General features: G+C 43.7%; 1 protein-coding gene across 1 annotated transcript; it reads left to right on the forward strand.

The window, feature by feature from the left end:
• The first annotated feature begins 86 nt into the window (after nucleotides 1-86).
• Nucleotides 87-10,041, forward strand: LOC144514135 (stonustoxin subunit alpha-like). Its single transcript, XM_078245334.1, has 3 exons — nucleotides 87-420; nucleotides 8,939-8,985; nucleotides 9,110-10,041. Exons 1-3 carry the CDS (start codon nucleotides 221-223, stop codon nucleotides 9,715-9,717), a joined length of 855 nt encoding a protein of 284 aa, XP_078101460.1. The 5' UTR covers nucleotides 87-220; the 3' UTR covers nucleotides 9,718-10,041.
• Nucleotides 10,042-11,503: the final 1,462 nt, after the last annotated feature.

An 11,503-nucleotide genomic window follows, 5' to 3' on the forward strand; every position in this document is an offset into this window, starting at 1 on the left:
AGAGGAAGGCTGTACTTCTCTGGTCTCAGCGCTGAGGGTCCAACCCCTCCCATCTGAGAGAGCTGGACCTGAGACTTGAGAGGGTTCATGTGTGTTGTTCTGTGTGTTTGCAGTCTGTCAGGCTGTCTGATCTCAGAGGAAGGCTGTACCTCTCTGGTCTCAGCGCTGAGCTCCAACCCCTCCCATCTGAGAGAGCTGGACCTGAGACTTGAGAGGGTTCATGTGTGTTGTTCTGTGTGTTTGCAGTCTGTCAGGCTGTCTGATCTCAGAGGAAGGCTGTACCTCTCTGGTCTCAGCGCTGAGGGCCAACCCCTCCCATCTGAGAGAGCTGGACCTGAGCTACAATCATCCAGGAGACTCAGGAGTGAAGCTACTGTCAGCGGGACTGGAGGATCCAAACTGGAGACTAGACACTCTCAGGTACAAACACTGATGAACAAAAAGGAGATATTTGTGTAGGAAGATGTAAAGAAAAACATCTCCAGGAACTAAAATGATGACTTCCTGTTAATAATTGATGTAGTTTGGACACATCTCTGTATGTTAAAGGAACTGTCCATGGTTTAGCTTAGCACAAATCAATGTGCTTTCTACGCTGTGAGAAGAGCGTGTCTTTCGGCAGACTAGTTATCTAGAGGTTTAAAATGTCAGTTGCTGGTGCTACATGGCTCATGTGATCGATCAGAGACGTATACTGACATCAGGACCAATTATTTCTCTAAGTTCCTCTTGTACTGGGAGAGTACCAACTCCAAGTTCAAAAAGTCCCTCAAAATGCTCTTTCCTAGTCCCTTCGGTGCAAACATTATATACAGTCAGGTCCATAAATATTGGGACATCGACACAATTCTAATCTTTTTGGCTCTATACACCACCACAATGGAGTTGAAATGAAACAAACAAGATGTCCTTTAACTGCAGACTTTCAGCTTTAATTTGAGGGTATTTACATCCAAATCAGGTGAACGGTGTAGGAATTACAACAGTTTGTATATGTGCCTCCCACTTTTTAAGGGACCAAAAGTAATGGGACAGATTAACATTCATAAATCAAACTTTCACTTTTTAATACTTGGTTGCAAATCCTTTGCAATCAATTCCAGCCTGAAGTCTGGAAGGCATAGACATCACCAGACGCTGGGTTTCATCCCTGGTGATGCTCTGCCAGGCCTCTACTGCAACTGTCTTCAGTTCCTGCTTGTTCTTGGGGCATTTTCCCTTCAGTTTTGTCTTCAGCAAGTGAAATGCATGCTCAATCGGATTCAGGTCAGGTGATTGACTTGGCCATTGCATAACATTCCACTTCTTTCCCTTAAAAAAACTCTTTGGTTGCTTTCGCAGTATGCTTCGGGTCATTGTCCATCTGCACTGTGAAGCGCCGTCCAATGAGTTCTGAAGCATTTGGCTGAATATGAGCAGATAATATTGCCCGAAACACTTCAGAATTCATCCTGCTGCTTTTGTCAGCAGTCACATCATCAATAAATACAAGAGAAGCAGTTCCATTGGCAGCCATACATGCCCACGCCATGACACTACCACCACCATACTTCACTGATGAGGTGGTATGCTTTGGATCATGAGCAGTTCCTTTCCTTCTCCATACTCTTCTCTTCCCATCACTCTGGTACAAGTTGATCTTTGTCTCATCTGTCCATAGGATGTTGTTCCAGAAATGTGAAGGCTTTTTTTAGATGTTGTTTGGCAAACTCTAATCTGGCCTTCCTGTTTTTGAGGCTCACCAATGGTTTACATCTTGTAGTGAACCCTCTGTATTCACTCTGGTGAAGTCTTCTCTTGATTGTTGACTTTGACACACATACACCTACCTCCTGGAGAGTGTTCTTGATCTGGCCAACTGTTGTGAAGGGTGTTTTCTTCACCAGGGAAAGTATTCTTCGGTCATCCACCACAGTTGTTTTCCGTGGTCTTCCGGGTCTTTTGGTGTTGCTGAGCTCACCGGTGCGTTCTTTCTTTTTAAGAATGTTCCAAACAGTTGATTTGGCCACACCTAATGTTTCTGCTATCTCTCTGATGGGGTTGTTTAGATTTTTCAGCCTGATGATGGCTTCCTTCACTGATAGTGACAGCTCTTTGGATCTCATATTGAGAGTTGACAGCAACAGATTCCAAATGTAAATAGCACACTTGAAATGAACTCTGGACCTTTTATCTGCTCCTTGTAAATGGGATAATGAGGGAATAACACACACCTGGCCATGGAACAGCTGAGCAGCCAGTTGTCCCATTACTTTTGGTCCCTTAAAAAGTGGGAGGCACATATACAAACTGTTGTAATTCCTACACCGTTCACCTGATTTGGATGTAAATACCCTCAAATTAAAGCTGAAAGTCTGCAGTTAAAGCACATCTTGTTCGTTTCATTTCAACTCCATTGTGGTGGTGTATAGAGCCAAAAAGATTAGAATTGTGTCGATGTCCCAATATTTATGGACCTGACTGTATATACTAGGGGTGGTACGGTTCACAAAATCCACGGTTTGGTTCGTATCACGGTTTTAGGGTCACGGTTTTCGGTTCTGTACGGTTCTTGTTATTTTTTCTTTTCATCTTTAACACTCCAGAAATATACTTCAGCATATGAATATGTATATAGCAGCTCCTCTCTTATAGCAGTCAGCTCTCTGCCCATGGCCTGTCTGTCCTGCTGCAGCTCCTCTCTGACAGCAGTCAGCTCTCTGCCCATGACCTGTCTGTCCTGCTGCAGCTCCTCTCTGACAGCAGTCAGCTCTCTGCCCATGGCCTGTCTGTCCTGCTGCAGCTCCTGTCTTACAGCAGTCAGCTCTCTGCCCATGGCCTGTCTGTCCTGCTGCAGCTCCTCGCTTACAGCAGTCAGCTCTCTGTCCATGGCCTGTCTGTCCTGCTGATATTAGAAATTAAACTACTGTGAGTATGAAGGAAGCTTACCTTACTACTCTACTACAGCTCCTCTTGAGTGGGAAGGAGATGGTGCTAGCCTTTGGTGGTTTTTCCTGTTGTTTGGAGCCTTTTGGTCCTTAGCTTGCTTCTTGCTCCTCTTCCCTGTCCTTAGCTGTTGTGTTAGCAGATTTAGCTGTCGTGTTAGCAGATTTAGCTGTTGTTAGTAGAGTTAGCTGTCGTGTTAGCAGGGTTAGCTGTTGTGTTAGCAGGTTTAGCTGTTGTGTTAGGAGGGTTAGCTGTCGTGTTAGCAGAGTTAGCAGTTGTGTTAGCGGGGTTAACTGTTGTGTTAGACGAGTTAGCTGTTGTTAGCGGAGTTAGCTGTTGTGTTAGCATCATTAGCTGTTTTGTTAGCAGAGTGAGCTGTTTAGTTAGCATAGTTAGCTGTAGTGTTAGCAGGGTTAGCTGTCGTGTTAGCAGGGTTAGCTTTTGTTTGAGCAGAGTTAGCTGTTGTGTTAGAGGAGTTAGCTGTAGTGTTAGCAGAGTTAGCTGTCGTGTTAGCAGAGTTAGCTGTTGTGTTAGCAGAGTTAGCTGTCGTGTTAGTAGAGTTAGCTGTTGTTAGTAGAGTTAGCTCTCATGTTATCAGGGTTAGCTGCCATTAGGAGAGCTATCTGTCGTGTTAGCAGGGTTAGCTTTTGTGTAAGCAGAGTTAGCAGTTGTGTTAGCAGAGTTAGTTGTTGTTTTAGCAGAGTTAGCTGTCGTGTTAGCCGAGTTAGCTGTTGTTAGTAGAGTTAGCTCTCATGTTATCAGGGTTAGTTGCCATTAGGAGAGGTATCTGTCGTGTTAGCAGGGTTAGCTTTTGTGTAAGCAGAGTTAGCTGTTTTGTTAGCAGGGTTAGCTGTTGTGTTAGAGGAGTTAGCTGTTGTGTTAGCATAATTAGATGTTGTATATGAGGAGTTAGCTGTTGTGTTAGCAGAGTTAGCTGTTGTGTTAGCATAAGTAGCTGTTGTGTTAGCAGAGTGAGCTGTTTAGTTAGCATAGTTAGCTGTAGTGTTAGCAGAGTTAGCTGTTGTGTTAGCCGAGTTAGCTGTAGTGTTAGCAGGGTTAGCTGTCGTGTTAGCAGGGTTAGCTGTTGTGTGAGCAGAGTTAGCTGCCGTGTTAGCAGGGTTAGCTGTCGTGTTAGCAGAGTTAACTGTTGTGTTAGCAGGTTTAGCTGTTGTTAGTGGAGTTAGCTGTTGTGTTAGCAGAGTTAGCTGTTGTGTTAGCATGGTTAGCTGTTGTGTGAGCAGAGTTAGCAGTTGTGTTAGCAGAGTTAGCTGTAGTTTTAGCAGGGTTAGCTGTTGTGTTAGCACGGTTAGCTGTCTTGTTAGCCGAGTTAGCTATTGTGTTAGCAGAGTTAGCTGTTGTTAGTAGAGTTAGCTCTCATGTTATCAGGGTTAGCTGCCATTAGGAGAGGTATCTGTCGTGTTAGCAGGGTTAGCTGTCGTGTTAGCAGAGTTAACTGTTGTGTTAGCAGGTTTAGCTGTTGTTAGTGGAGTTAGCTGTTGTGTTAGCATCATTAGCTGTTTTGTTAGCAGAGTGAGCTGTTTAGTTAGCATAGTTAGCTGTTGTGTTAGCAGGTTTAGCTGTTGTGTTAGGAGGGTTAGCTGTCGTGTTAGCAGAGTTAGCAGTTGTGTTAGCGGGGTTAACTGTTGTGTTAGAGGAGTTAGCTGTTGTGTTAGCGGAGTTAGCTGTTGTTAGCGGAGTTAGCTGTTGTGTTAGCATCATTAGCTGTTTTGTTAGCAGAGTTAGCTGTTGTGTTAGCATGGTTAGCTGTTGTGTGAGCAGAGTTAGCTGTTGTGTTAGCAGAGTTAGCTGTCATGTTAGCAGAGTTAGCTGTCGTGTTAGCAGGGTTAGCTGTTGTGTGAGCAGAGTTAGCTGCCGTGTTAGCAGAGTTAGCAGTTGTGTTAGCGGGGTTAACTGTTGTGTTAGTGGAATTAGCTGTTGTTAGCAGAGTTAGCTGTTGTGTTAGCATCATTAGCTGTTTTGTTAGCAGAGTGAGCTGTTTAGTTAGCATAGTTAGCTGTAGTGTTAGCAGGGTTAGCTTTCGTGTTAGCAGGGTTAGCTTTTGTTTGAGCAGAATTAGCTGTCGTGTTAGCCGAGTTAGCTGTTGTTAGCAGAGTTAGCTGTCGTTAGCAGAGTTAGCTGTTGTGTTAGCAGAGTTAGCTGTCGTGTTAGCAGGGTTAGCTGTTGTGTTAGCAGAGTTAGCTGTCGTGTTAGCATTATTAGCTGTTGTGATAGCAGAGTAAGCTGTTGTGTTTGCAGAATTAGCTGTTGTGTTAGCAGATTTATCTGTCGTGTTAGCAGAGTTAGCTGTTGTTAGAGAGTTAGCTGTTGTGTTAGAGGAGTTAGTTGTGTTAGCAGAGTTAGCTGTCGTGTTAGCTGTTGTTAGTAGAGTTAGCTCTCATGTTATCAGGGTTAGCTGCCATTAGGAGAGGTATCTGTCGTGTTAGCAGGGTTAGCTTTTGTGTAAGCAGAGTTAGCTGTTTTGTTAGCAGGGTTAGCTGTTGTGTTAGAGGAGTTAGCTGTTGTGTTAGCATAATTAGATGTTGTGTTAGCAGAGTGAGCTATTTAGTTAGCATAGTTAGCTGTAGTGTTAGCAGAGTTAGCTGTTGTGTTAGCCGAGTTAGCTGTAGTGTTAGCAGGGTTAGCTGTCGTGTTAGCAGGGTTAGCTGTTGTGTGAGCAGAGTTAGCAATTGTGTTAGCAGAGTTAGCTGTTGTGTTAGCAGAGTTAGCTGTTGTGTTAGAGGAGTTAGCTGTAGTGTTAGCAGAGTTAGCTGTCGTTAGCAGAGTTAGCTGTTGTGTTAGCAGAGTTAGCTGTAGTGTTAGCAGGGTTAGCTGTCGTGTTAGCAGAGTTAGCTGTCGTGTTAGCAGGGTTAGCTGTTGTGATAGCAGAGTAAGCTGTTGTTTTTGCAGAATTAGCAGTTGTGTTAGTAGATTTATCTGTCGTGTTAGCAGAGTTAGCTGTTGTGTTAGAGGAGTTAGCTGTTGTGTTAACATAATTAGATGTTGTAAATGAGGAGTTAGCTGTTGTGTTAGCAGAGTTAGCTGTTGTGTTAGCATAAGTAGCTGTTGTGTTAGCAGAGTGAGCTGTTTAGTTAGCATAGTTAGCTGTAGTGTTAGCAGAGTTAGCTGTTGTGAAGCGCCGAGTTAGCTGTAGTTTAGCTGTCGTGTTAGCAGGGTTAGCTGTCGTGTTAGCAGGGTTAGCTGTCATGTAAGCATAGTTAGCTGTTGTGTTAGCAGAGTTAGCTGTTGTTAGAGCAGTTAGCTGTTGTTTGAGGAGTTAACTGTTGTGTTAGCAGAGTTAGCTGTTCTTAGGAGAGTTAGCTGTTGTGTTAGCAGGGTTAACTGTTGTGTTAACAGAGTTAGATGTTGTGTTAACAGAGTTAGCCGTCGTGTTAGCCGAGTTAGCTGTTGTTAGTAGAGTTAGCTCTCGTGTTATCAGGGTTAGCTGCCGTTAGGAGAGGTAGCTGTTGTGTTAGCAGGGTTAACTGTTGTGTTAACAGAGTTAGATGTTGTGTTAACAGAGTTACCCGTTGTGTTAGCAGAGTTAGCTGTCATGCTAGCAGGGTTAGCAGTTGTGTTAGCAGAGTTAGCTGTTGTGTTAGCAGAGTTACCCGTTGTGTTAGCGGAGTTAGCTGTTGTGTTAGCAGTGTTAGCTGTCGTGTTGCAGTGTTAGCTGTTGTGTTAGCAGGGTTAGCTGTAGTGTTAGCAGAGTTAGCTGTGGTGTTAGCAGGGTTAGCTGTTGTGTTAGCGGAGTTAGCTGTTGTGTTAGCAGAGTTAGCTGTTGTGTTAGGAGGGTTAGCTATTGTGTTAGCAGAGTTAGCTGTTGTGTTAGCAGTGTTAGCTGTTGTGTTAGCAGTGTTAGCTGTCGTGTTAGCAGGGTTAGCTGTTGTGTTAGCAGGGTTAGCTGTTGTGTTAGCAGGAGAAGCCAGCAGGCAAGTCTTATTTAAATAAACTCCTGGTGTACTTACAAACGTTCCAATCCATCGTGTTATGAGAACATAACCTATTGGTACTACTGTAGAAGTTTGGTATCATTCTGGGCATTATTAGTGGGGTAACTTACCAGATACACTCTTGGATCCGTTAGCACCTGCACTAAGCTAACCAGCTGATAACGCTAACTCTCCCAATGTTGGACCCAGGTGAAGGAGCTTCAGAAAAACATGTCTACTATTCTTCTTCTCTCTCTCTCTCTCTCTCTCTCTCTCTCTGTCTCTCTCTCTCTCTCTCTCTCTCTCTCTCTCTCTCTCTCTCTCTCTCTCTGACTCTCTCTCTCTCTCTGTCTCTCTCTCTCTCTCTCTCTCTCTCTCTCTCTCTCTCTCTCTCTCTCTCTGTCTCTCTCTGTCTCTCTCTGAGTGGATGTGTGAGTGTGAGTGCTGAGTGAGTCTACGGAGCGTGTGAGTTTCTATCTCTGTTTTTCTGTTTATTTGGGGTTTTGTACGTGTTTATCTTGTTGTGTAGTTGTTAGTTATTAGTTGGTGGTGGGTTTTGTTCAGGTAGTTTGGGTGTCAGCCGGGCATTATGCCCGTGTTTGGCGGCCATGCGGTGCTGGAGAAGCTGACACGCCGACATGCGGTGAGGATTTCCCCGCATGTGGGCTGTTCAGTGGAGGAGGCCAGCTATGCTGTCGGGGAGGTGGTGGGGTTTGACAGTGTGAAGTCTGCCTCCCGTATGAACAAGGCTGTGGTTATTTTCTTGGATGATGTGGCGAAGGTTGAGACTGTGGTAGAAAGAGGAATTGTTATCCGGGATACTTTCACCCCGGTTCTCCCGCTGGTGAGCCCAGCTAAAAGAATCATGATTTCAAACGTACCTCCGTTTATTAAAAATGAGGATTTGGCCAGAGAGCTGTCACGGTACGGCCAGCTGATGTCTCCCATTAAAATGGTTTAAAACTCAAGCACGTACTGTGTCACAGAAGACAAGTCTTCATGACTCTGAAATCTAACGTTCAGTTTTAAAGTGGAAGGCTTCAGCTATGTTGTTTTTGCGACTTCTGATTCCATGAAGTGTTTTGGATGTGGGGAGGAGGGTCATTTGGTCCGTTCGGGGGCCTGTCCGCGTCGGCCGGCCCCCGAGTCTGGGGGGCCGGGCGGTTCGGATGAGACGGCTCCCGGTCCCGCGGGATCGGACCCCGGTCCCGGGGAGCCGGGTGTTTCGGCCGAGACGGCTCCCGGTCCCGCTGGGTCGGGCGGTTCGGCCGACCGGGCCGCAGAGTCGCCTCCGGGGGGCTCAGACTCAGATGTTGCGCCACCTGCGGCTGACTCAGACTCGGCAGGTGCGCAACAGTGTGCAGAAACTGCAGAGGTTACAGAGTTAGTTGTACAACAGGAGTGTGGAAATACAACTGTTAATGAAGGAAATGCCCAGTCTACTGAGGCAGCAGAAAATAACAGACAGACAGGGAAAAAGAAAGGCAGTGCAAATAAGACAAGCTGCAGTCAGAATATTACAAATGTGGTTGATGATGCTCTGGCTGAAAATGTGTCTGATGAGATGGATGTAACTACAAGATCCAGCAAAAGAAAAAACAGTTCTAACAAAGAGCAGAATGATGCTAAAGCTAAAAAGCTGCTAGAGGGTCTGTGTTGATGATGATGATGATGATGATGATGATGATGATGATGATGAGGAAGATTGTGAGTGGACAGCATCCCAGGTAGAGAAGTTAACTCTGTATCCTCTGGATAAGATCAAGAAGTTCCTGCAGGACACTAAAGGGATCAAGGCGGTGAAGACGGAGCAGTTCTTCCCTGATCTGAGAGGGATTATCAGGTCTGTGGCCTGGCTGAGGAAAGATACAGAAGGGTTCACTATCCAAGAGGTTTACCGCCTCAAGAAACTGGTCACTAAAGTCAGAGCTCAACTCATTGAAGATGATGACTGGGTTTAATATGTTTCTTCACATACTTGTGTGTGTTTTTGTTCTTGCTCTTTTCTTTTTAATGGCAGATTTAAATATTGGGTCTTTGTGATGAGTGATGTAATGCCCCCCCCCCCCTCCTCCTCCTTTCAGGGTGGAGCCTGCTGGAGTCAGATGGTTGACACCAGGTCCATGGAGATGTAAGTGTGTTTTTACATTTCATTCATCAAACTGTGACATCACTCATTCAACCCTCTGATGTCATCATCAAAGTGCTGATTGGTTAATAACTGCAGCTGTGTTGTGTCTCCTTCTCTCCGTAAGATTCCTGTCAACTCACAGTCGACACAAACACAGTGAACAGAAACCTCAAACTGTCTGACAACAACAGGAAGGTGACATTAGTGAAGGAGGAGGATCAGCCATATCCTGATCATCCAGAGAGGTTTGACTCCTATCATCAGCTGCTGTGTAGAGATGGTCTGACTGGTCGCTGTTACTGGGAGGTTGAGAGGAGAGGAGGGGTTGATATATCAGTGAGTTACAGAGGAATCAGCAGGAGAGGAGACAGTTATGACTGTGTGTTTGGATATAATGATCAGTCCTGGAGTCTGAACTGCTCTGATGGTCGTTACTATGTCTGGCACAATAAGAGAGGAACAGTCATCCATCTCTCCTCCTCTGTCTCTGATAGAGTAACATCCATCTCCTCCTCCTCTGTCTCTAACAGAGTAGCATCCATCTCCTCCTCCTCTGTCTCTGATAGAGTAGCAGTGTATGTGGACGTTCCTGCTGGCTCTCTGTCCTTCTACTCAGTCTCCTCTGACTCACTGATCCTCCTCCACACCTTAAACACCACATTCACTCAGCCTCTCTATCCTGGGTTCAGGTTCTGGTCTCCTGGTTCCTCAGTGTCTCTGAGTCCTGTGTAGGACGGAGAGTCTCCTCCTGTTTCTCACTGCTGATCAGTTGAGTCTGTACAGGATCACACTTACAGAAATATTTCAGCTTATTGTTATGAACTAATGAATGAACTTTGTATGAAATAATTCAGAATGATTGAACAGATTCCTCGTGAACATTGTAAACTTCCTCCACTTCCAGTCCTTTAAAGATGGAAGCTGTGATCATCAAATTGTAGAAATGCGTTTTGTTGCTCTTTTTGACGTTATTGTTGCTATTTTGTGTCTAAGCATCATGGGAGTTGTAGTTGATCCTGAGCTGGTTGTGTTGGATGATAAAATAACTCAAACTCCTGTCTGATCGTTCCTCTGAGTCTCAGTACACACACACACACACACACACACACACACACACACACACACACACACACACACACACACAGACACACACACACACACACACACACACACACACACACACACACAGACACACACACAGACACACTAAGGTCTATATAAAGAGACTTCAGATACAGTATTAGGGGACCACTAAGGTCTATATAAAAGCATCCAAAGAGCACCATGTCATGGGACCTTTAATAAAACACAGATGCATTAACGGTTGCGGCCACCAGGTGGCAGAATAAATCCTCCAGGGGGACGCAGAGCAACGTGAACATTCTGCTGAGTCATGTTGCAGACGCAGATCTGCAGAGTCATGTTTGTGTCCATCTGGTGAAAGTAAAGTCCAACAGAACGATGTCACTATGTGTCAGTTGGAAAACAGTTAGATACAAAACAGGAAGGAAATTAGAGACACAAATGTCTTACAAAGCTACAGAATTATCATTTTTCCCAAATTTTTTACAGATCTTATATAACGGCTTTAAAAAAACTTTAAAATAATGCCACAAAAATGTTGAAAAAAATGCCGCAAAAAGCAGCAAAAATGTCCAAAAAGCAATGACAAAAACGCTAAAATGTGTTGAAAAAAACCATGAAATAAAGAGGAAAAAATGCTGAAAAAAACGTTTAAATAAAGAGACAAAAATATCAGAAAAAGGGAGGAAAGAAGGGACATTATGGCCAGATAAACAACAAAAAAAGCGACAAAAACGTCAAAAGTTTTCCCAAATGATGCCAAAGTCTTGTGAAATAGTTCATATAGCTGAAGTCCAATATTAACTTCCCTTTAACCAAATAATTCATTGTTATTAGAAACAATAGAAGTCAGAAACTATTACAACAAAACAGAAACTGAGGAAGTTAAATATTCCTACTGTACAGGTTGTCTCAAACGCAGCGCTCCTCTCTTGTTTCATTACATTTTTTCATTATTATTTTGATTCATTTTAATATATATTTTTTAAATATTTAAATGTATTTCTAAATATTCTGATGTATTCGTACATTTATAAGGTAGAACTATTGTAAATAATGTTGAAGTTTGGACTTATTATTGTAAGCTTTTTAATTTGTATTACAGTTTAATTATCTTAAATTCTACATATCTACAGTCATGAGAACAAAGTAGGAAGCCATGCTAAAGTTACTAAAAAGAGGAATAAAAACATCATCTTTAGGAAACTGATCTTAATGCCTTCATTAAAAAAAAATGAGGAAAATCCAACCTTTAAGGACACCAGTTATCTTTGTGAATGAATAATGTATCGTCAATAAATAAATGTTCTTCCTTAAAATACAGGGGGCATAAGTCAGTACCCCCCATGTTAGATTCCCATAGAGGCAGGCAGACTTTTATTTTTTTTTAAAAAGCAGACTTTTTACATCATACCTGTCATCAACTACAAAAAAC

Source organism: Sander vitreus, unplaced genomic scaffold (assembly GCF_031162955.1).
Source record: "Sander vitreus isolate 19-12246 unplaced genomic scaffold, sanVit1 ctg463_0, whole genome shotgun sequence".
Classification (NCBI taxonomy): Eukaryota; Metazoa; Chordata; class Actinopteri; order Perciformes; family Percidae; genus Sander; species Sander vitreus.